Source organism: Myxocyprinus asiaticus, chromosome 11, assembly GCF_019703515.2.
Source record: "Myxocyprinus asiaticus isolate MX2 ecotype Aquarium Trade chromosome 11, UBuf_Myxa_2, whole genome shotgun sequence".
NCBI lineage: Eukaryota > Metazoa > Chordata > Actinopteri > Cypriniformes > Catostomidae > Myxocyprinus > Myxocyprinus asiaticus.
The window spans coordinates 31,774,876-31,800,921 of NC_059354.1; the positions used below are offsets into that span (position 1 = coordinate 31,774,876).

At 40.7% G+C, this 26,046-nt stretch overlaps 1 protein-coding gene across 7 annotated transcripts in view; it reads left to right on the forward strand.

The window, feature by feature from the left end:
• The window catches only part of LOC127447701 (TBC1 domain family member 4-like), a 43,907-nt gene extending 39,845 nt beyond the window's left edge, over nucleotides 1–4,062 (forward strand). For all 7 annotated transcript variants that reach the window (XM_051709718.1, XM_051709721.1, XM_051709725.1 and 4 more), the window contains 3 exons: nucleotides 141–310; nucleotides 1,242–1,418; nucleotides 2,429–4,062. In XM_051709718.1, the coding sequence (XP_051565678.1) occupies nucleotides 141–310; nucleotides 1,242–1,418; nucleotides 2,429–2,659 (578 nt within the window). In that variant the 3' untranslated portion in view covers nucleotides 2,660–4,062. The remainder of the gene's footprint in view (nucleotides 1–140; nucleotides 311–1,241; nucleotides 1,419–2,428) is intronic.
• The last annotated feature ends 21,984 nt before the right edge of the window (nucleotides 4,063–26,046 follow it).

Consider the following 26,046-nt stretch of genomic DNA (forward strand, 5'->3'; position numbering starts at 1 on the left):
TATACCTCAAAATCTTGTTGTGTTTGGCTGGGGCTGTGTTTAAATCCACATACAGTATACATGTCAGTTGTTGTGTTAAGTTTTTGATAAGTTATTGTGGCCATTGTGTTGTTGTTAACTCTCCTGTGCATGTGTGGTAGACCTCCTGTTTGTCCAAGGCACAGAGGTGATTTTTAAGGTGGCCTTGTGTTTGCTGAGCAGCCACGAGGGAGAGATACTGGAGTGTGACGGCTTTGAAACCATTGTGGACTACCTTAAATCTACCATTCCCACCCTCACTCACAGCCAAATGGAAGAGACAATAACCAAGGTAAATTTAAACCAGAATAAACCAATAGGTGGGGATTTGTGAGAAAAGAATCCAACTGACACACATACACAGAACAATTTAGACTTCAAATGCAATACTGACACATTTTTGACATTGTTACAGGTATAAACACTCATCATTAAAAATAATTTCTGTGTTTGGCTGTTACTAAATTATTACTGTATTATCTGTCCAGTGATAGTTAAGATATTTTTTTACACACAATTGGATTAAAAATGCAAAATAAAAATGTGATTCCTGAGATGAACTCAGTGCCACTGTCTGAATTTAACAACGTGAGGTCACGTGACAGCAATGTAGCAAACTACTGTTCAGAAATGTTTGTTGCATACTAAATACTGTTTTACTTGCTGTTTATTCAAATGCTGCACACAGTGTATACTGTGCAGTTGCAGTACGCTAGTGTTCCATTCTGAAAATGGCCAAACAGCCCACTTAGATTGGAATGCACTTTATTTGACCACTAGATGTTGCCACTTGTCTTGATTTTCAAAACCATAGGTGTGTAGAATAAAGAACCTTTAATTGTTGATGTTGAACAAAACCTGAAAATTCAGTGAGTGGAAGAAATTGCATATATTAATAGTTTTTATTTATTTTTAGTTAGATATCTTTTTTTGCTAGGCAACGTGTACGTGCAAGTACACACTAGTGAGAACACTGCCACTATTTCATCTTTTTATTCATGAATCAGTGTCACCCTCCACTGTTTCCCGCTCAGGTCCATGACACATAATTGTGCTTACAATTTGTAGAAGAACAACCAATTGTAAACAGTCTACTGTTCAGTTTACACTGTGCACCCACATTATGTTGTAATCTGATTTGGGAAAACTTGTAACTTTAACTCTAAACAAACCTGTGTCTTGTTAGCTGATAATAACTGTCTGTGTGAAATATTGTTTGTCAGGCTATCGAGATGGACATCTCAAAGCAGCTGCATGCATATGAGGTGGAGTACCATGTCCTGCAGGATGAGCTGGCAAATGCTCCTCCACCATCAGAGGAATCTGATAGACTAGACAAGTTGGAGAAAGCCAATGCCCAGCTCAAGAAACAGAACATGGACTTACTGGAGAAACTGCAGGTCAGTGATGCCTCCTCACATTTGTTTAGATTATTTGTTGTTGGATAAACTTTGTATATTCTCATCAGAGCAGTGGCACAGTGGGTAGTGCATATGATATCACTTTATAATGTAACATTTATTAACATTAGTATATGCATTTGGTATTATGAACTAACAATGAACAATATATGTTTACAGTATTTATTAATCTTAATGTTAATTATAAAAAAATAATTGTTCATTGTTAGTTCATGTTAGTTCTTAATGCATTAACTAATTTAAGCACATATAACTTAACATTAAAAAAGTATTAGTATTTGTTCCAAATAGCATTAACCAAGATTAATAAGTAAGGTGTAAAATTCATTCATGTTAAATAACGTCATTAATGTTAACAAATGTAACCTTATTTTAGAGTGTTACCGTGTAAATGCATGAAACAGTCTTGTGCTCAGAGGGTACAGGTTCAAATTCAACCTGCATTGTGTCTCTTCACTTTTCTGTCCAGTTCTTCACTATGCTACATGATTAAATTGAAAGCAAAATGTGGAATTTTCTCACAAAACCAAAACACATAACGTAGTGGCTTGAAAAACAGGGAAGTGTTTTATGCGTTCATTGCCAGCACAGTACAAATTTGCATTTCCCTCTCCTGAGAAAAGTCATACAGCCTGAAACCTGAAATCTTTACAGATACACCTCTCAGTTTACCCTAGAATACTAAAATGGTTTTTAGTATTTAGGCAAAAATGCCTCATATGAAATAAAAAATTAAAAAAAATCTGTTTTCTAACATTTGATTTCTATCTAGCAATGGTTTTAATGCCTCTACAGACACTTTAATGACCTGTAGCCGTCTGGAATTGTATTAGCTATCTCAGAGGCAAGTTTTGTTGAATCTGTTGCTAATATGAGGTGTGTTTGATGAAAAGTGTCAAATGAAAATGGTGGAAAAACCTCTCCCGTTAATAAGTACATTGCTGACACTGTTCATTACACGATACTCATGTTTGGCTTTTTATTAATAGGTGGCTCGTTTGAAGGTTCAGACCTTGGAGAGCAGCGTGGAAAGCTTCCTGTCACGTGAGAGCAAGATGAAACACATGATCCGTTCTCTTGAGCAGGAGAAAGCTTCCTACCAGAAGACCATCGAGCGCATGCGTAGCAGTTTGCCCCTGGAAGCCGTGGCTGATGTGGAGATGACACAACTGAAGTCCAGCACTAACAGAAAAGCCAAAGCAGCTAGTAAAAAGCCTTGAACTGACCAGCACATTTCTGACGAAAGGGCACAACCCCCTCCCCTGACTGTGGTGCTTGAATCCTGAGAGATTGAGTCAACAGCTTTATGTAGAAGACAGTGCAACAGGGTTGATGCCTTTTACATTTCACTACATGCTTGTAGGCCAGGTGTAGAGTGATAAGCATCACCGCACCCAAATAAGAATGTCTGCTGCTTCCTCATTTACTTCCCCAAAGTGCTTCACTCTTTATTGCCTAATTGAATCGTTTCCTTTGTTTGAGAGTTGGGAATGTTTGAAATAGAGGACACTTTGCTGCCACATTGTTCAGAGTACTTGAAAACAATACAAAAGTATTTTCTTTCCAAAGAGCAGCATGACTTGTTGGTGTATAAGGCTTGATGCATTAATGTCTACTACACGTGGACAACCAGAGAGTTGTTCACTGTGAAGGTTCTTTTTACCCAACACTCCACAAGGGTTGGACACTGACTCAATTGAGGAAACCAAATATTTACCAGGTCGGTCTTTTGCTTAAAGTGCTTCACCTAAAGTGCAGGAGGTGCACCATCTGCTGCTGGATTTCCTTTTTTCAAATGGTCCTGCTGCCGAGACTCCTCGATTTGGAGCTCTGGATCGCCTGTTTCGAAATGGGCTTCAGACATATCACTGTCTGAAGACATGAAGAGTAACATGTCTTTACACTGTCACCTTCCTTATTGCACAGTATTCTGGGTGGAATGCAAAAGTGTGCCTAAGAATGCGGTGTATTATACTTTACCATAAAGATGGCAAAGATGTATGCGTCTTTCAAATGGTTGCCTTAATTCTGCCAATCATACAAAAAACATTGTTTGATTTTCCTTCCAAATTATAATTTGTCTTTTGTGTCACACCAGAAACTGCACTTGACATATACACAAATATGTTTGTAGTGTTATATAAGAGTTTAGGGGTCACGGCTTATGTCATAATATTCCTGTGTCTTGAAGAGTTGCAGTGCAAAGAAGTCAACTGATCAGTAATTTTGTCTTGTTTTTTAGTAAAAATATCTAGACATACTAAAAAATAAATGTACTTAAGAAGCAAAATTGCATGATTATAAAAATGTATGAATTAAGTTTATTGTTGCAAAATGTCCGCTATCTAATACAAAATCGAATAAAATTCAGCAAGGTTAAAGCTTAAAACAAGAAAAAGCTATTTGCCAATTGAGTTAAAATGTATTTAAAGATATATTATCTGAAAATAAATCTTAATATTTTATAATGTGTTGCTTCTCATGTAAATGTAGTTTGTTAAGGATGTTAAAATATTTTTACTAGAAAACAAGACAAAAATTAAGTTTCTGTTGTTCAATTGGAAGAGCATGGCGCTAGCTATGCCATGCTGCAAAAAAAAAAAAAAAAAAAAAAAAAAAACAATTCTTAACTATTATTTTTGTCTTGTTTTACAATAAAAATATCTAAACATTCTTAGATTCTAATTTTGTGAAAATTAGGCTTCAAACAACAACAACAAAACTGTTTGCCAGTGGAGCAAGAAAAACAAAAACCCCATTGGCAGATTTCTTTTTTGTTTAAATTTTTTTTTTTAGCCTAAAGTTCACTAAATTTGTCATATTTCTCTGGAAACAAGACTTAATATCTTGTCAACTTCTCTTGTTTCCAGAGAAATATGACAAAATTTAGTGAACTTTAGGCTAAAAAAAAAAATTTAAACAAAAAAAAAATCTGCCAATGATATTTCTACTGGAAAACAAGACAAAAATACTAATTATGGGTTTGATTCACAAGGTAGCACACAAACTAATAAATAATAAATTATACTTTGGATGAACTGCAAGTCGCTTAAGATAAAAGTTTCCACCTAATGCTTAAATAAATGTAAAATACTAATTTAGGACATAATGTTTGCAGTGTGTTCAGCCTGTTATAACAGTAACAGTCTGTCTGAATTTATGATGCTATAGTAATCCTAAAACTTTTGGCAAATTGTTTTTACAGTGCATTTAATTTTTTATTTTTTCATGAATATTTTATAACACATTTGATTTGATGCTAGTTAAATTGGTCCTAGTCTAATTCTACAAACAGTGCAAGAGCAGCTTCTGGAAATGATGGGTGAGACATTGAGTTAAACCACCTGTTTAAAAGATGGTGGCCAAATCAGATTGTACATATGAAGATGAATCAAACTGTATTGGTTACTTATCTAACCATGTGAAAGTGCAATTAAAGCAGGAATATCTACTTGAACACTTGTTGGTTAAGAAGCTTTCTATCTTCAAATGTTTTGTCTGGACTGATCAGAACTTGCCTGTTTTTTGTTTTTGTTTTGTTTAGTTTTTTGTCAGTTTAATGAATCACAATCTGTAAGATGGCAAAAGTCCAAAGTTGTATTATACAAAATAGTGTATAATACACTACTCTCTCCACACCCCACCCAAGAGCCCTCCAAAAACTCCAAATACCTGCCCCATTTCCGAACAAACTTATCCAAGCCACCCCGTCTTCTAGATGACACCTCCTCATAAGCTGCCACCCTCCCCACCTCCGTGCACCACTCCGGATATGGGGGCGCACCAGCTGAACTCCAACCCCTCAAAATAACCTGCCTGGCGATCATCACACATGTCAGAACCCAGTTCCCTATATGGCCATCCCCCACATCGATGACCGCCCCATCGCCCAGAACACAAATTCTGGGGCAAAATGAAACCTGAGTGCCCACCACGTCGCACACAAAATTCTGAACCTTCGACCAGAATTTTTGGATCTCGACACACCACTAAAAAGCATGGGCCATGTCTCCATCCTCCGATTGGCATCTCCAGCAGGTGGGTGTGTCTTTAAGACCAAGCCTATACAGTCTAGAGGGGGTCCAATAAAATCTATGCAAAACTTTGAATTGTATAAGACGCACCCTTGCATCACTAGATGCAGACTTAACGTTTTTAAGAATCTTAGCCCACACTCCTTCCTCCAATGCCAAGTTGAAATCTTTCTCCCATACTCTTTTGAGAGAAGTTAAGGCTCCGTCCCCCATACTCTGAATTAACAGGGAGTAGTACACTGATGCCTCATGACCTTTTCCAAAAGCCGCAATCACCTCTCCCAAAGCATCTGCCTCCTTAGGGGGATGTGTGCTACTCCCAAAAATAGTGCAAAGCAGGTGGCGCAGTTGTATATACCTATAAAACTGAGGTCTGGGGATCCCAAAATGTTGGACCAAGTTTTCAAATGATCTCAACACACCACCTTCATATAGGTCACAGAGTGTAGCAACCCCCCTCACAATCCACTCCGGCCAGCAGAAAGGAGACTTGCCAATACATAGTCTTGGGTTCTGCCATATGCCCGAGGCAGCATTTAAATAAGTGTCCAATTTAAACAATCTGGACACTTTAGTCCATACCGAGTGTAAATGCGAAATAACGGGGTGTAACTTAACTTTTCCGATTAGTTTGATAGAGATGCTTTGTAATGGCGAAATAGGGGCAAGAACTGCCTGTTCAATAACAAACCAGGGAGGGGCCTTTGGAAGGTGGAAGTGACCAATGAGCCAAATGTCTGAGACTGAATGCATAGTAATAAAACAAAATCTTGGGTAGGCCTAGCCCTCCTTTGGCTATCGGCCTATGTAACTTATTAAAATGCAATCTGGGACATTTAATATTTCAAATGAAGGACTTCGCTATGCTATCAAATTCCTTGAAATAAGAGAGGGGGACATCTACAGGGTGAGATTGTAGCAGGTAGATAAATTTTGGAATAGAATTCATTTTAATAACATTAACCTTCCCAATCATCGATAAATGTAATGAAGCCCACCTGCTGACATCGCTCGAAAACCTTTTTATTAAAGGGTCAAAATTAACACTAACTAAATCAGACAAATTTGCTGGGAATAAAATCCCCAAATACTTAATGCCCTGTTTGGGCCACTAGAAGGCGCCCAGCTTAAAAGCCGTTACTGGGCAGTACGCTGTCAAAGCCAAAGCTTCGGATTTAGCCCAATTGACTTTGTATCCTGAGAACTTGGAAAAGGAATTAATAATTCTGTGGAGGCAAGGCAAAGATCAAGTAGGCTCAGAGACAAATAACAAAATATCATCTGCGTAAAGCAGAAGCTTATGCGGCACACCTCCCGCCACCACCCCTGGAAAATCATCCTCCTTTCTTATCGCAGCTGCTAACGGTTCCAGGGCAAGACAGAACAATAAAGGGGAAAGAGGGCAACCTATTCAAAGTAAAATAATCTGAGATTAATCCATTTGTTTGTACTGTCGCTACAGGGTGTCTATAAAGTAACCTAATCCAACCAATAAATTTACTCCCGAACCCATACATTTCCAAAATCTTAAAAAGATAATCCCATTCTACCATATCAAACGCCTTTTCAGCATCAAGTGAAATGGCATCGATTGGAGATTGATCATTCGCTACTGACCACATGATATTGATAAAACGCCTGATGTTATCAGAAGAGCTGCGGCCCCGAATAAACCCCACCTGATCTATATGTATGAGATGTCATAATTTAATCGATTAGCCAAAATTTTTGACAATATTTTTACAACTAATTGGATTAGGGAAATTGGATGGTAACTTTTACACTCACTTGGATCTTTGTCCTTTTTAAGAATCAGACTGATCCGGGCTTGTGTCATGGTTGGAGGAAGCTTTCCATTCTTCAATGATTCAGTATAAACTTCTAACAAAAGTGGAGCCAGTTCTGTAGCATAGGATCTAAAGAATTCTGCGGCAAAACCATCTGGCCCCAGAGCCTTGCTAGTAGGTAGGGACTTAATTACCTCGTCAAGCTCCTCCAAGGTTATCACAGAATCAAGAGAGTTTTTTTGCTCAATCATCAGTTTAGGAAGATCTAATGGTTCCACAAAGTTTCTAATATCTTCATCAGTAGACGAAGATATGGAAGTATAAAGATCAATATAGAACTCTTTAAAGGCATTATTAATATCAATGGCTGAGGTAAATATTTCACCACCAGCAGATTTCACTGAAGGAATGGTAGAAAAAGACTCTCTCTGCTTTGTCACCCGACTCAAAAGTATGACTGTCTTGCCCTGAATAACCAAAACTCCACTTTCCGCGACAAAATAGTATTATATCTATATTTCAATCAGGTCAATTCTCTGAGGCCATCAGCTGACATACGGCACTTCAGTTCTACCTCTGCACTTTTAATATTTCCTTCCAACTCCACGAGTTCTCGTGCTTTGGATTTTTTGAGAATGAGGCATACTTTATGATCTGGCCCCTAAAAACCGCTTTAAGTGCCTCCCAAGCCACGCCCACAGAGGATATTGAGGACCAGCTGGTCTCCATATAAACATTGATTTCAGTCTTTAACATTTGTTGGAAATCAGGATTTTGCAGAAGGGATACATTAAGGAGCCAACTATATGATTTCTTTTTCCCTATATGTGGCATCACCTCTAAATTCACCAGGGCATGATCTGAGACTAAAATGTTTCCAATTGAGCAGTCAACAACAGATGAAATTAGGGATTTGGATATATATATAAAAAAAAAATCTATTCTAGAATAAATCTTATGGACTGATGAAAAAAATGTATAGTCCCTACCAGATGGGTTCAAAAGTCTCCAAATATCCAAAAGACCAAGATTGTTACACATCCTGTGAAGTGTCAGTGTTGTTCTAGGGGGCTTACACACTTTTGCTTCACTATGATCAAGGACTGAATCCATCAAAAGATTGAAGTCTCCTCCAAATATTATATCATGAGGGGTGCCAGCAGTTTGCAACATCCCTTCAAGATCTATAAAAAAGCCCTGATCATCAGCGTTAGGTGCATAAATATTAGCCAAAATCAACCTTTGCCCTTGAATTTCAGATAAAACAATAATTACTCTTCCTAATTTATCTTTAATCTGTTTGATATATTTGAATTGTAAATGTTTATTAATCAATATAATGACTCCCTTGCTCTTACTTGTGCCAGCACAATAGAAAGCATGTCCACCCCATATCTTCCCAAATTTTTCAGCTTCCTGCGGGGAAAGATGTGTTTCTTGAAGAAACACAATATCATATTTCTTACGTTTAAGAAAAGAAATAAGCTTCCTTCTTTTTATGGGGTGCCCCAACCCATTCACATTCCATGCGGAGAGAGATAGTACACTCATATTAACAACTGACATATTGATATAATAGAAAATAAAAATTGTGTGCCAAAAACAAAATTATGAAGACCACATTCCTCATTAGTGAAACAATGAATCCCCGAACATCCCCCCAAACAAAACAAACAGAAAAAAGAAAAATGTGCGCATTAACCCAGCGCATGACATCGCCAACTGGTGACAATCCCTCTAAACTCAAAAGGTCCATGAACGCCCTCGAGTCCCCATGACAACTTTGCCATCGGATTGCTCAATTTAAATACATAACAGAAAATACTTTGTGAAATAAACCCAGTCAATAGGAAGAATGAACACAAAGAATGTGTAGATTCTCAAAGTCTCAAAGGTGTGATCTTCCACCAAACAAATTCCAGCTGATATAAAACCGATCAGATTCCTTGGACAGACAAACGAATGTTCAGTGAGCCAGCTGTTATGAGTTCAACGGATGACGTAATCATTCCAATGTCTCGTAAAAAAAAAAAAATCAACAAAACAAACCACAGCCAGCAGGAGGAATAAGCACGAAGAACGAACAGATGAATCAACAGCTTTTCCAAAGGAGTGTTATTCAATAGAACAAGCTCCAGCCGCTAGGCGGAACCAATACAAAAAGAAACAAAACCGGCATCCCGGTTCCCCAGATGATCAAGTCAATTCACTCAGAGGCTGCATAAAAGTATATACCATGACTTACACAATCCGTCAGCTTTATAAAAGACATCCTTTGTGTGAGCATGTAGATATTTTGCGGTCATCCATAGTGTCCACTCTCAATCTGTCTGGGAACTTAAATGCAAAAGTTTCTTTAAGGAAAGTGTTATTCACAAAACAAGCTCCAGACGCACGGCGGAGCCAACGCAAAACACCCAAAATGTTGCCCAGCTTCCTCGAGTTAGTACAGCGAGTCAGGCCCACTCACATGAGAAACATCCAATGGTTTACTCAGTCATTGATTCTATGAAAGACATTGCCAGATTTGGACATGTGAATACTTTGCGACCGACCTTCGTTTCTATTCTCAGTTTGGCAGGAAACATTAGAGCAAACGAGATCTTTTTCTGATGTAAGAGTTTCTTGCATTCCTTGAACCGATTGCGTTTCTCTCTTGTCGAACTCGCAAAGTCCGGGAACAAGAAAATATTATGGTTCTTCCAAGAAAGCTTCCCTTTGCTCCTCGCCTGGCACAACACAAGATCTTTATCGGATGATCTCAGAAATCTGGCCAGAATCGATCAGGGCCTATCTCCCTCAGCAGATCTACAAGCTGGTGCTCTGTGAGCTCGCTCGATTTCCAGCTTGTGGCCTGTTATGTCGAGCAGACTCGGGAAGAACTCGTCTAGGAATTTCACCATATCTCTGCCCTCCTTATGCTCAGGAATTCCAACAATTCGAACGTTATTCCTGCGGCTTCTATTCTCAAGATCTTCAATCGTGTCAAGGAGATGTTCCAAATCAACTTTGGTCACGGGTGGATTAGCGGTTAATCCCCTCTCCGAAGATTCCAGAAAATCGATTCGTTTTTCAACATCAGTCACTCTTGTAGCTAACTCAGAGAATTTTGTTTCCATCGCCGTAATCGATCGACGTATTACAGCGAGATCCTCCAAGTCAGCAAGAATCTTCGTCAACATCACCGACATGTTGGACAACTGATGCTGGATCTCCTCTCCCGCTGCGCCATCCAAATCGAGTCCCCGGTCTGTAGGCCTGTCGGGGCTTTCATCCTGAACACATAAGTGTCTTTTAATGTCTCCAGAGCCCGAGGATTTTGACTTCTTTGCCATGTTTTGCAACAAAGGGCAAATGTGTAACTGGGTGTATCAAATTTCACCAGATTATAACATGAAAATAATCGAAAATTCAGCAAAGTGTGCAGAGCCCATCGCTCACACGTCCACTCCTTGCATGGCGTCACGTGACCCCAAGGACACGCTTATTAATATAATGCCCTTACCCGAACCCCTTATCTAAACCTAACCGATCAGTAGAGTGTATAAACATGATAGGAAGCTGTTGTGTGTGACAGAAGCAAGTAATTTTCACGTATTAGATTGAAACGATGTCCAGTGATGTAATTGGCTGTAGTGAAAGTCGTAGGAATGTTTATGAATTAGCCAAATTTAGAAAAGTCGTGTGAATCCTTACGATTTCACAGTGAGAGTGTGTAGGAAGGATACAGGCAAAAAGATTTAAAATAAAAATGCAAAATTAAGAACAAGGTTACTTTATCCAATTTAGTATTCTTGCTTAGTGTTATCACGGAATAAGATACTGTATTTTTATACAGAAAAAGACAAAACAAATGATCACAGCTCTGATTAATACATTATAATCACATTTTGTCATACTTAAATGTGCCAAAACTTGTTCATCATTACTGTTATGTTTCCATATCCATTTCAGATGAGTTCCACTGCTGCTTTTGCAATTAATCTAATGAATTTGGTTGTTTGGTCACCAGTGAAATTGAGTGTAGTGTGCTGACAGTGTCTCATGATAATCTTTGCAAGATGTACTGGATTTGCCTGATCTGTCAGTCCTTCATACTTCATTAAAATTGAGTTTTTATACCTCACTCTCCATCAATAATTTTTGTTGCTGGTGCATGCTAAGGAGAGCATCACTTTTCTTATTGCTTATACTTGGGGATAGGGATTTGATCTAAACCCCTAACCCAAAGTATTAAACGTCAGCAAGTAATTTGCCCTGCATTGTTTTTGCTACAGACATGAATGAGTTTGCAGAGTTGTACTGTTCTTTTTCTAATTGACCAGACTTAAAATTAGGCATCACTGCTGGGAAATACAGTTAAACTAACAGCTTCTGCATTAAGGCTTATCACAGCTGAGAAACACAACAGATGGAATAATCAAAAACATAATCAAGGCACTTACCTTTTACCGAAGTTTCCGCATTGTGAGATGTAATCAACATGGTGGAGGAGAGAATGGTTTGTAATGGCTCTTGCGCACCAGCTACCGCAAAATACTCATGGGAAACCCCCCTTCGGACGGCTATATTTACACAAGAGAAAATAGGATGTATTTGACCAGAGTTCCCATTATCTTCAGCAAGCTGACTAACACTACACTACTGCTTGGGAGTCGCGACAGACTCAGATAGTCGCACAAGCTCAGTCGCTTGCTCTCTTTCTCTCTCTCTCAAACTCACACATATCCTTGTTTCTCCAATAACTTATTAGAAACAGCCCAAGTCATTGTTACTATTTCTGAATTTACATTTTTGAATAAGTAATGGAGGCTTGAGTGCATCTTTTGAACTAGCAACGGCAGATCCTGATCTGTGGCGTAAGAAAGAAGTGCGCAAATTATTATTTTTTTTAATTTTTTTTAGTGACAGTCCTTAGTTTTTCCTCATTTTTGTATTTACCTGTCCTTTGAAATGTTATATAAATCAATATCACACTTGCAATCATGTTGTATGGCCCTACATCAGCACGGCTGTGATTGCCTGTGGCTAGTTCACAGCCGTGCTGATGTAGGGCCATACAGCACTCTTGCTTGTGTGATATTGCTTTAATATTCATGACTTCTGAGTATTTTATAACATTGCTGCAGTTTTGAGGTTCCCTAAGTGTGTGTGTGCCAATGTTTTCTTATTTCTTTTACACTAATCACAGAAATGCACTAGTTGTTGTATCACTTTCTATTGCCCTTTTAGCAGATTCAATAAATGTGAAAATAGCACATTATGATCCGGTTTTGCAGGCAAAGTCCAGGTAACTTCAAACCATAAGATTCATCTGCGCAGATGAGCAGTGTCGAAACACAACTGACATAAAACGTTCCTCCACGAGTTGCTTGCAATTTTAGGTTTCAACCACAGATGTCGATAGAAAGCCTAAAGTTCCGTAGAGCAGCTAAAACTGTTGGTGTTAATGTATTTCATATGTCTCCGCATTAATATCATGTAGCATTAAAAGTGTTGTTAAGTCTTGGCTGATCGTGTGCTGCCTAATATATTCCCAAAGCTTATGCAAAAGAGTGTCATTCCTTTCACAGTTATATTAACCAGATGTAGAAGAATCATGATTTTTGGCACAGAAAATGGTGATATGTAGTTTTAAAGATAGATGGGAAGTTAAGCCCAATTTTCCTGCAGGGAGTGGACAACGAGTCATTAGACTAGACGTCAGACCAGCTGAGAGATGGAGACAGTGCATTACCCACCCTTGGTTTCGATAAACCTCCTTTTGATGGCCAGAGAATGCAAAAATACCACTCTTGGAGCATTGTCACGGTGCTTAACACTTTCTCTAAACAAAAGGCAGCTTTCCGTACGTGTTCCCTGGTGAGGGTGTTTCCTGTCCAAGGGAAATGCCTGGATGGAGCGTAGAAGTCAGAGGGGGATTGCCGCACAGAGCACTCTCTCTGCACAACCTTATCAGTGCTTTTTGTTTAATAACATATCCATCCTCCCATCCATAGTGATGCACAATATAGTGGCTTCTGTCAAAGGGTGATGGAATGCTAGGCATCAAACTACTTTGTGAGGGACTAGTTTGTGTGAGTATACAGATTCCCAGATTGGGTTCTCTGGTTCAGGTGATTATGGAACGTTTTAAAGGTGCACTAAGTAAGATTTTAGCTGACTCTTACTCGTCCCATTCCAGTACTACTTTTGGAATCTATACTGACACCCATCATCCTGTATACTGAAAATTTGTTTACCAAATGCTGTTGCTTTACACTGAATATGTTTGTTATCTTCTGTTTTGTTACTTTTAATCTTTTTTTTTTTTCCATTTCATAATACACACATCCCTATAATGGACATTCTTGTATCAAATTCAAATGAATTTTGCCACGTCGTTGTGTTCTATGTGGCGTCGCTTATGCGTGAGAGCTGCAGGTAGTAGCTGTTTGTTTCATGACTCAAGCAGGGACCTCTATTTTGGACATTTTATCTTTCCACTTGCACTTGTAACCAGTCCTGCTCGACCCGCTCTGAGCGGGATTCGAACCGGTGTCTCCGGCATGGGAGGTGGGCACGCTAACGAATAGGCTAAAGGCTACAGCCTCTAGCGTCAGTCGCTAGGGGCTGTGAGGTTTAAGGGGAGTGAGGTTTACACACTGCACAGCAACCTACCAGCTGGCTACCATTACACTCACCCCCCTAATCCTCACTCTCATCTGGGTTACGGCACCACTGTAACCAGTCCTGCTTGACCCGCTCTGAGTGGGATTTGATCCGGCATCTCCGGCATGGGAGGCGGGTGCACCAATGAGGAGGCTAAAGGCTACAGCCTCTAGCGTCAGTCACAACTGCACCTCTTGAGGCCAGGGGAGTGAGGTTTACACACTGCACAGCTACCTACCAGCTGGCTACTATTACACACTCATTCTGTACAGACAGTCTGGTGGATCACTCTCTTGTTTATTAATACCATCACTCGGGACTATACTGTTGACATAGGCAGACTGGCCATCGGGAGAACCGGGACTTTTCCAGGTGTGCTGGCAGCGAAATAGGGCTGCGATATGCCAAAGTGGGCCGTGATATGATGAAGGGGGCCTCGATAAGCTGAAGGGGACCGAGAAGTCATAAAGTCATAACAGTTTGGAACAAGTAAATGATGTAAATAATGACAGACTTTACATTTTTGGGTAAACTATTCCTTTAAGTTACAGGGAGAGTCCCTGGAGCTACCATCAGTTAAGTGCTTTGTTCATGGTCACAAAGGCGATAGCTAATGAATCACGTCATCACGCCTTGTAAGATATGAACCTGACTTTTGGATATTTGACCAGGGCTCATTTTCACAATAAATCTTAAGGCTAAATGTTGCTCCTAATACCCAATTAAGATGAATGTGTCTACATTAAATTAATGTGTATTAAAATATTAAATCCACACATAAGAGTGGTGGCTCTGCTGCAGTCTGATAATTTGAGGATTCAGTGGTAGTGCTGTGTTTGGGAAATGTATACAGAGGCCAGGTGACAGAGGTGTGCTCCAGACAGCTGCAGGGGGCTGGTGCTAAGGAGTTGCAGGTGTACTGCATTTGGCCATGAGAGCAAAGCAAGTCTGTCCCCCTTCCTCATTCAATCTACTCCGACTCCAGTGTCCTGCTATCCAATGATGAAGGTAAAATAAATGGTTAAATACAGGTTCAATTGCAATGAGGATAAGCATAGTTTGCATTATTAGTGTGTGTGTGTTGAATTATTGGCTTAATACACATAATAAATAGTAATACATTTCAATGTTTGATACAAATGACATTTTTGTTTACTTTGTATGATAAGTAAATGTAGGCTCATCACTCCAATTCCAATGTAAAATCTAGGTCCTGCAACAAAACCAGTTTAGAACCACTGGACTATGGTAATGAAATATCTAGTCTTTTCATATAGCTATGGACCTGTTGGTTCAGAGAGATATACATTGTTAATATACATAGAGAATAGCTGCTCACCATTTAAAAATTGTGGACTACTGTGCTATATTTCACAGTACTTTTTAAAAGTAGGAGACAGACGCTCCAACACAAAGAGAAATCCTCCTTGATATGTATCACAGCAGACAATGTATTTTTGAATGCAATCAGTGTTTGTCCTAGTGTAACTGTCAAGTCTCCTTTCCTGCCTGGAGGCCATTTGCAAGCCACACTTCCACTTTCATCCCCCAGCTGCCGAGCAAGCGTGCAGCTAATCCCAAAAGACCAGCTGCAACATCCCCGGGAAAATCACTGGGTTTACCTGATCCAGCACTGAATTAATCTCCTTCCCCTTTGGGAGAGGAACAAAGCACAGCTTGGTCCAGGAGGGACAATGAGATAGAGGGAGGTGCCATACATCCTTAGCATAGCTCAACTCTTACACCCCCCTCCCAGCTAGTGCTGTCTTTGCCATCATGTATCACATCTCCAATCTCCAAAAAATGCTGCTTTTAGCCGTTTGCTTGTATCTTATTATTCTCTGAAGACAAAGCCAACAGTTTAATGGCCACAGAATGGACAATTTTTGTTTTATTTTGGTAAAATTCCATAAATTGTAAAGTCAATGTAGTCAATTAATGGGAACTAGATCAAAACATTAATCACTCATGATCTAAACCCAGCTCAGATTCATTTCTCTCAGATATGATTCTCGGTACATGTCTCTATTCTAAAACTTGGAGACCTGCCTACCTATACATTATTTTAAGGCATCATGGCAGGTAGGCAGCAACATTATGCTGAGTTCTAAGATGGTTCAATTCAGCCAAATTTTAAGGGAATATTGCATATGTCCTTCCTGGATTATTAGGTTATCCCAGAAAACACTGTAAAGATTATGGACAGAGTCAACATTTCATTCAGTACTGAAAAGTACCAATAAAAAAAAAAAAGAGTTCCCACCTATGAGGAGTGTGCTTATGAGGTTTAATTTCAGTTAGGAAGCTGCCTAAAGGCCCTGTCATACTGAGAGTGAAGTTCTTCTTCATTCTTCGCTCAGAGCCTAAAATAAATTTGAAAGAGCTGAGCAATGGTATACTGATGCAAACATTCAGACACCGGCCACACTGCTGGGGCAGGCGTTTATAGGTACATTTAAATATGAGATGCACAAGACTACAAGTAAAACCTTAACTAATGTTACTTTAAAAGGTGTTATCAATGACTTTGTATTTTATATTTTTAAATTGTATATTGTATTTTATGATGACACTGATACTACTGTAAAGATGGGTGTACAAAAGAGTGTTAAAGCGTTAGTTCACTCAAAAATGAAAAATCTCTCATCATTTACTCACTCTCATTGTATCCCGGATGTGTATGACTTTCTCTCTTCTGCTGAACACATTTGAAGAAATATAGAAAAATATCTCAGCTCAGTAGGTCCTTAAAATGCAAGTGGATGGTGATCCGACTTTTGAAGCTCCAAAAATCACAGACAGACAGCATAAACGTCTTCCATACGAATTCAGGTGTTAAATTAAGTTCTAATGCAACATGATCGCTTTTGGTGCAGAAAAGATCATTATTTAAATACTTTTTAACTACAAACAAAAGTTAAGTGGCTTGTTATTAAAAAGAAGGAAGTTACTGCAGTACGGTCTGATAGTAGCTGTCTTTCACAAATTCAGAATTCATCTGCTCATGGTAAGTCTGATCTGGAACACTTAAATTGTCAAACTGACTACGCACCTTTCCTAGCTATGGGAATGGTGTCTTTGCATGGTTCTGAGGATGTTGTGCCTGTACACATACTCTGGGATACTGGGGCTGCATAGTCTTTCTTGTTGGAGGGTGTCTTGCCCTTTTCTGATGGAACTGCCACTGGAACACATGTTATGGTCAGGGGGTTGTAGATGGGGTTTGTGTAAGTGCCTTTGCACCAAATCCATCTCTTCTCAGGGCTGGAGTCTGGTTATGTTGTGGTTGGTGTTCGTTCAATGCTCCCAGTGTCTGGTGTTACGTTTATTTTTTGTGCTATGATTTAGCTGGGGGAAATGGTTGGGGCAAGAGTAACGTTGTGACTCCACCTATAGTTGTTCCTGTAGCAAAAACATCTGATGAATTTGATGAATGCACTAAAAAATGTCCTGACTTATTTTCTGCTTGTGCATTCACTCAATCCGAAGCAAAGAAAATGGATTAAGATTAGGTAAATTAAGTTTCTCTCAGTGACACCTTTTCTACTGTTGATGCAGGTAAATCAGAGTCTTGAGATGTGCCTAGCTGCTCTGTTGAGAATGGAAATCCTGATGTGTCTCATCTGAAGTCAGAGAGTGATTGTGCTGACAATGCCAGTGTACAGTAGCACAGTCTTATGAACCTGATAATGTTAATGTTTCTGTTATCTCTGAGACAGAAGACACTGCAAATCTTGATGGGTTGTCTTCACTTTTTGAGGTCTCACATGAGGAGTTGTCAAAAAACAACTATCTGATGACTCTTAAAGATCTAGTCACTCTAGTGGTTTCTGGTTTCACAATATTTCCTCAAAGATGGCTTACTTTGTTGGTGTAACGAAGGCTGCTGGCAATGGCAATGAAGAAGACGAAGTGTAGAGAACCCAAGTGCAGATTATTTACAAGTGCAGTAATCCAAATGTGATGACTAAACAAAACAAACATAAACGACTTGACTAGACCTGACTTAACATGGCTTGACTACAAAGTTACATTCAATACTTGACCAAGACACAATGGAAAACATGAGGCTTAAATACATGGACATGGGGGAACATAAACCAATGAACAAACAGAACTGATAACAAGCTAATTAAACAATAAACCAATGAAAACATGACACATGAACATGGAGGGAAAACATGAAATCACATGACATATCCCCCCCACTAAGGGGCAGCTTCCGACACCCCAACACAAGAACAAAACACAAAAAACATTACAAAGTTCCAAAGTTCTGTAGGGAGCTTGGGGGGGGGGGGTGTCTTGAGGCATGGGGCGTGGCGAGAAAGGGCGAGGGGCATGGGAACAGGGCAAAGTCCGTGGGGGGTGGAGCCATGAGAGGCTCGAGGGGTGGAGCCATTTTCACTTCGTGCTGCACACCAAGAAGCAAAAATACACCTATTAAACGGATATAGCCTCCTCAATGATGGAGCTCTAGCATTTAGAATGGTATCAACCACACCGGGGGATAACCCATCATTTAAAAGAGTGCCCCATTGAAGGGCCATACCCTTAACTTCCACAAGTCCGGCCGGGGGTGACAAATGCTGCCCCGTGCCTGAGACAACATGCTTGCTCTGACTGTAATCTCCCAAGGCGCCTTTTCCAGGAGAGAGACCAGAGTCGAAAACCATACTTGAGATGACCAATACGATGCCACTAACAGAAGCCGAACCCAATCTTCCCAAACCCTCTGCAGAACTGCGTAGCAGACTGATCGGTGGAAATGCATAAAGACGTGCTCTCACAACTGATGCACCAGCGCATGGATGCCCAGTGGTGCCAAGGGTGAGAGGGAAAACCAGAGGGTACAGTGCGATGTCTCGCTCGAAGCGAACAGGTCCACTTCCGCGCTGCCGAACCTTCTCCAGATTTGTTCCATAATCTGAGGATGTAATGTCCACTCTCTGGGTGTCAGACCCTGTTTGGACAGGAGATCCGCCCCCAAGTTCAACCGGCCCAGAAGATGTATGGCTCGTAGAGACAGTACATTGTCCCGTGCCTACAGAAGAATGCGATGTGCCAGCCTCAGTTTCTCCAGCCAGTTTATGTGCCAATATTGCCGCTGGCCCGTCCAGACTCCATAGGCTGGACAACCTTTGTGTACAGTGCCCCAGCCCGTGGAGGAGGTGTCTGTGGTTATCACCTTGCATGATACACCTGTCCCAATGGAACGCCCGACATCAGAAGGCGGGTCCGTTTACATGGCAGCAGAGTTATAATTAATAAAAGAAATAATAAAAGAAATAATAATTTTATTTAGAATTTCAGTGAGCAAGCCGAAGGCAACTGTGGCAAGGAACACAAAACTCCATAAGATGCTGGTTAATGGAGAAAAATAACCTTGGGAGAAACCAGACACTCTGTGGGGGTCAGTTCCCTCTGGCTAAACAGCATGAATATAATGCCTAATATTAGTTATTTGTGTGCATTGTAAGTCATGGTTTAAAATTAGTAAACAAAGTAAGTGTTAAGGGCCAGTGTTCAAACAAAATTTTGTACGAACTGTAAGATTAATGACTATCCTAAGTCCAAGGTTCAGGCAGTGGCATATGAAGTATCCCATGTCTTATGGTTGGAGTTGGCATCAGTTCATCACCTGAAGTCCATTGTAATAGCTTGATGTCTGGCTGGCACTGGCTGCATTTAGTCGTCATCACTCAGAGACATGTAGTGGAGTCCGACACCAAGCAGGAATGGAGCTGGATCTGGCTGGCTCTGGTAACCTCGGGAAATGAATCCCGAGGTTGAGACAGGGAAACAAATAGAATAATATTAGCATAGATGCCATTCAGTTTTTTGCAGCGTTATACATCATGATAAATGTTTCTGGTTCCGGCAGACCTATCTTAAGCAGCCTAATTGTGAGTTGATGGATAAATTAGGTGTATACCTGGCTAAATAGATGAGTCTTTAGTCTAGACTTAAACTGAGTGAGTGTGTCTGCATCCCGAACAGAGTGAGGAGTTAATAATATTAAGGAGAGGTTCTGAGATTACAGGGAATACCTGTTTTAAGAGCTTAGTTGGTACTGAATCTAACATACATGTTGTGGCTTTTGATGTTTTGATACGTTTTGTTAGCTCTTCATGACCTATGACAGTGAAGGATCGAAGTTTCTCGTGAGGAAAATTGTAAGACACTGTTTTCTGAGGTACTCTTGAGAGACGATTGCATAATTCCAATTTTATTTCTGATGATTTAAATTTTATCAGTAAAGAAATTCACAAAGTCATTACTATTGTGCTGCGATGGAATATATGGTTCAGTCAAGGCTTTATTCCTAACCAATTTAGCCACAGTACTGAATAAACACCTAGGATTGTTATGGTTATTTTCTCTGAGTTTGCTAAAATATGCTGACCTGGCAGCTTTTAGTGCCTGTCTGTAGCTACAGACACTATCCTTCCATGCACCGCAAAATACCTCTATTTTTTTATTCTTCAACTTGCGCTCCATTTTCCGAGCTGCTCTCTTGAGAGCATGAGTGTGATCATTGTACCATGGTGCAGGGCTTTTTTCTTTAATTTTTTTTAATCGAAGTGGGGCAACAATATCAAGAGAGTTGGAGAAGACTGTATTTATATTTTCTGTTATTACTTCAAGCTCTTCTAGTCTTTTTAGCTTGCTGAGTATATGAGATAAATCTGGAAGATTATTAGTGAAGCTATCTTTAGTGGTGAAAGAATAGTTCTTCCTGAACAATAGCATGGTGAAGATTGAGTAACATTAGCTGATCACAGTTTACAAGAGATGAGGTAATGATCTGAGATGTCATCGCTCTGCGGCAGAATGTATATAGTATCAAAATCAACTCCATATGACAGAATTAAATCTAGAATGAGCTTTATTCTGAATCAAAATGAGCTTTATTGCCAAGTGTTCTCACTTACACAAGTGAAAACAAGTGCACACGGAACATTACAGTGAGACAGAATATAAAACAAGAGTATTAATAGACATACAAATAATAGAACATATAACATAGAATGGTGTATGTACATGTGCAAGTGGTAATGTATGTGCAAGGTAGGGGTATGTACAGTAATTGAATTAAATATGTGAATTTACATAGTATGTACAGTACTTGAGATATTTATTTAAATTATTGCACTATGGGGGAGTCCTGAAGGCAGTTTAATTGTTCATGTGGAAAATGGCCTGAGGGTAAAAACTGTTTTTGTGCCTGGATGTCCTGGTGCTCAGTGCTCTGCAGCGCCGGCCAGAGGGCAACAGTTCAAAGAGGGAGTGGGCAGGGTGTGTGGGGTCCAGAGTGATTCTACCTGCACATTTCCTCACTCTGGAGACATACAGGTCTTGGAAGGTGGGCAGGGGGGCACCAATAATCCTCTCAGCAGTCCTGACTGTCCGTTGTAGTTTCCAAACCAGACAGTTATAAATGTACACAGGACAGACTCAATGACGGCCGAGTAGAACTGTGCCAGCAGCTCCTGTGGCAGGTGGAACTTCCTCAGCTGTCAAAAAAAGTATAGACTCTGCTGAGCCTTCTTCACAATGGACTCTATATGGGTGTCCCACTTCAGGTCCTGAGAGATGGTAGAGCCCAGGAACCTGAATTACTCCAATGCTACCACAGTGCTGGGTGATTTCTCCTGAAGTCCACTATAATCACCACTGTTTTGTGCGTGTTCAGCTCAAGGTTGTTGTGACCGCACCAGACAGTTAGTTGTTCAACCTCCCATCTGTATGCAGACTCATCACCATCGCTGATGAGGCTGATGACTGTGGTGTCATCTGCAAACTTCAGGAGCTTGACAGAGGGGTCCTTTGCAGTGCAGTCATTCATGTACAGGGAGAAGAGCAGTAGAGAGAGAATGCATCCCTGAGGAACACCAGTGCTAATAGTGAGGGTGTGAGTTTCCCCAGATGTGAGTTTCCCCAGTCTCACTAGCTGCTACCTATCTGTCAGAAAGCTGGTGATCCATCGACAGATTGGGGTGGGCACGGAGAGCTGGGTCAGTTTGGTTGAGAGATCAGGCATGATGGTATTGAAGGCTGAACTGAAGTCCACAAATAGGATCCTTGCATAAGTCCCAGGTCTTTCGAGGTGTTGCAGGATATAATGCAGTCCCATGTTGACAGCATCATCCACAGACCGATAAGCAAACTGAAGGGGGTCTAGCAGGGGTCCAGTGATGTCCTTCAGGTAGGCCAAAACCAGTCTTTCAAATGACTTCATGGCCACAGATGTGAGAGTGATAGGTCTGTAGTCATTAAGTCCTGTGATTTTGTTTTTTTTGGGGGGGACCGGAATGATGGTGGAGGTTTGAAGCAGCATGAACTTCACACTGTTCCAGTGATCTATTGAAGATCTGTGTGAAGATGGGGGACAGTTGGTCAGTGCAGACTTTCAGACAGGCAGGTGAAACACCATCTGGGCCTGAAGCTTTCCTAGTCTTCTGTTTCTTGAAGACCCGGCACACATCCTCCTCACAGACCATAAGTGCAGGTTGAGTAGCAGGAGGGGGAGGATGGGGGTTCCAGGAGGTGTTGGTGTGTGTGTGAAGTGAAGATCAGAGCGGGGGAGGGGCGTGAGACTAGGCTTTTCAAACATGCAGTAAAACACATTCAGGTCATTAGCCATTTGTTGATTCTCTGCAGAGCGAGGGGGTGGTGTCTTGTACTTAGTGATGCTTTAATAGCGGTTTACAGATCAGCTTTGCGGAATGGAGCCTTGTCATGAACCAATTTTTTCAATTTCCACCATACTTTTTCAATTGTAATAAGATCCGGACTGTTTGCTGACCATGTCATTGAGTTGATATACCTTTCCTGAAGAAAAGCTTTAACATTCTTTGCTCTGTGGCAAGATGCATTATCATACTGAAAAATGACTTCATCATCACCAAACCTATTTTCTATCGATGGAATGAGAAAAGTGTCCAAAATTTCAGCGTACACCTATGCATTGACTGTTGAGGTAATGATTGCCATCTCCCCTGGTCCTTTACCTGACATGTGACCCAATATCATAAATGACTGGGTAAATTTGATTGTTTTCTTCAGGCAGTCATCTTTATATGTTTCATTAGAATGGCACCAGACAAAAGTTCCAGCATCATCACCTTGGCCAATGCAGAGTCGTGTATCATCACTGAATATCACTTTCATCCAATCATCCACACTCCATGATTGCTTCTCTTTAGCCCAGTGTAGCCTTGTTTTCTTCTGTTGAGGTGTTAGTGCTGGTTTTCATTTGGCTTTTCTATATGTAAATCCCATTAAATTCAGCCGATTTCTTACAGTTCTGTCACAAATATTGACTCCTGTTTCCGCCCATTTGTTTTTCATTTGTTTTGTTGTGCATTTTCTATTTTCAAGGCAAACTGCTTTGAGTTTTCTATCCTGATGCTTTGACGGCTTCCTTGGTCTACCCATATGTTTTCCTTTTATAACCTTCCCATTTTGTTTATACTTGCACCAAATTTTAGACACATCTGACTGGGAACAACCAACTTCTTTTGCCACACTCTGTGTTAGATTTCCTTCTTGAAGGAGTTTTATAATCCTTTCCATTGTTTCAATTGACAACTCTCTTGTTGGGGCCATGTTTCCTTTCATTTAGCCAAGTCCAACAGCTTGTTAAGGTCTGTAAGCACTCTCTTTTAACTGCAAACTAATTTGCATTTTTAGACTTGTGCCAGTATTTGTTTTAGAAATGCAAATTACAAGGTGATTCCATAATTTTTTCCTCAATGTTGAGTGATTCCATAATTTTTTCCTCTATTTGATCTGGAAAAAAATATGTCATTAATTAAAATAATATAATTTAATTTGTTTGAGGGATGTTTCACGAAGCCAGAATGTTCAGTTATTAAACAAAAATTGTTTTGTTTCATATCTGTGATTTGTTTATTTGCTATGAAGTAAAAAAGCTGAGTGAAGATCCTATAAATGTGATGATTCCATCATTTTTGCCAGGGGTTGTATATCCTGTCCTCTGAGTAACACCGAAAACTTTACTGTATATTGTAGCAACACCTTTCAGTCAAACAGAGTGCATCAAATCTATGATCTGTAATAATTTCATTTACAATTAGAGTTTTGGTTGAAAGAGATCTAATGTTTAGTAGCCCTACCTTTTATAAGTTTATCTTATTTTTTTTTTCTCTATGTGATATCTAGGTGATACAGTCTCTATGTGTTGTAGTTTATGTGACCTGTGTGATGTCTCAAAGCAGCTATTGCCCCTTTTTCTAAGAGAGAGTGAATTTCCTGAACAGAAACATCTGTCGGAACAATCCTATTGAATACTGGCGGAGCCTGTCTGAATTGAATAACATAACCATGCTTTATTGTTCGAAGTACCTAGTTTGAAATGCCCTGCAACTGCTGCCTAGCCACTAGACGGGCAGACAGAGGAATTAATGCATGGCTCTCGCCTGTAGTGCGACATATAACCACTTGATGGTGTGCATGGCTTACTTCTAGCGACTACCCCACATCCAGTGGCACAGCGGAGGGGGGGCCTTCACGCCTCTACTACTGTGGCTGGTTGAATGGGATTTAATAATGATTCTGCCTTTATTGTATTCAGGCAAAAATTACGAGCGCCCTGAAATGCATTTACAGCAGAGACACCTACAGAATAAACATTGTCCCTGGTATTTTGAATGGGGAAGAGTGTGTGAACATTGGGGCGTATGTTTATTTGAGAAAACTGGTTTGCCACAACCACACCAGCATTCTTTAGGGAGGGGGGGACAACATGTGGTGCATATGTTCACTGTTTTTTGTGTACATTTGTGCATGATGGACATCAAATTCTGTTATGCATGTCTTGAGACCTTTGGTTGTGGAGACAGAGGCTGAATTCAGGATGCAGTTTTTTAATGTTTGCTGCCCAGCACAAGCTGAAGGGTGAAACTGAACCATATTCTGGATGTCGGGCGTTCGAGGCATGTACAACGGCTAACCTGATTCTGTCCAAAGGGCAAACAGGAGAGAAACAGATATGTTTGTACGGTCCAGTTTTGTTCACTGACTGGTGACTCACCCTTCGTTTTACCACAAGTCCATCAGGCTTGCTTCTGGTGTCCTACATGCCATTTAAAAGGGGCTGAGCCAACATCCAAATGCCTACACAGACGTGCCTGTGATGGCGGGAATGCACAAGGACCCTATTCCCTCCGAGAGGGTGCAAAATTAGTGTCCGGCGCCTTATGTGGCTCTCTGGTGGGATGTTGCGAAGATGCCGAATTTGAGCACACCGGAGCTGCAGTGGGCTTTTCATTCTCTCTGCAAGGAAGCATCTGCTGGAATGGGGCAGTCTGCTTTTTTGCAGCACAGAATTTTTCCACCACCGTCTGGACTGCATCACCGATCAGACCAGATTGTGACACAGGGGCGTTCATTAGGAAGGCCTTGTCCTTGTCACGAATATCTGTGAGCGTAAGTCACAGATGGTATTCCACCACCACGAGGCCCGCCATATTCCGACCAACAGTGTGTTTGGTAGCTCTTAGTGCCAAATCAGAAGGCCGGTGTAGTTCCATGATGGCCTCAGCATCCAGCCCAGCTCCCTCATCTAAATCCCTCATAAAATGGGCTTGGTAGTCTTGCAAAACTGCCAGTGTGTGCAAAGCTGAAACCGCTTGACCTGAAGCCAGGTAGGCCTTGTTCAACAAGGACGAAGTCTTCCTGCACAGCTTCGAGGGAAGAGTAGGCCTTGACTTCCATGTGGCCACTGAAAAAGGAGAGAGATGGGCCGCCAGCGTCTCCTCCATCGCCGGGACAGAAGTATATCTGTGGTTGACACACATTAGAAAACTCTGAGGCCGATTGGTTTGTAATCCTGGCCGAGTAAGTTTGATCCCAGGACTTCAAAATCTCCCAATGGAGGTCCGGGGAAAAAGGGAGTGGCCTATGAGGTGTAGTTGCGCATTAGCCCGCTAAAAAACTGTCATCCAAGATGGATTTACGATCCTCCGACTGCGTTTCATCTGGCCAGTCCAGGTGCAGTTTCTCTACTGCACGTATAATAACCTCCAGCAACTCCGAATAAGTTACAGAGGGCCTGGAAATCCGACCGCTTGGAGGCAAGCCTTAGCCTGGCCTCCAACGAAATCCTCG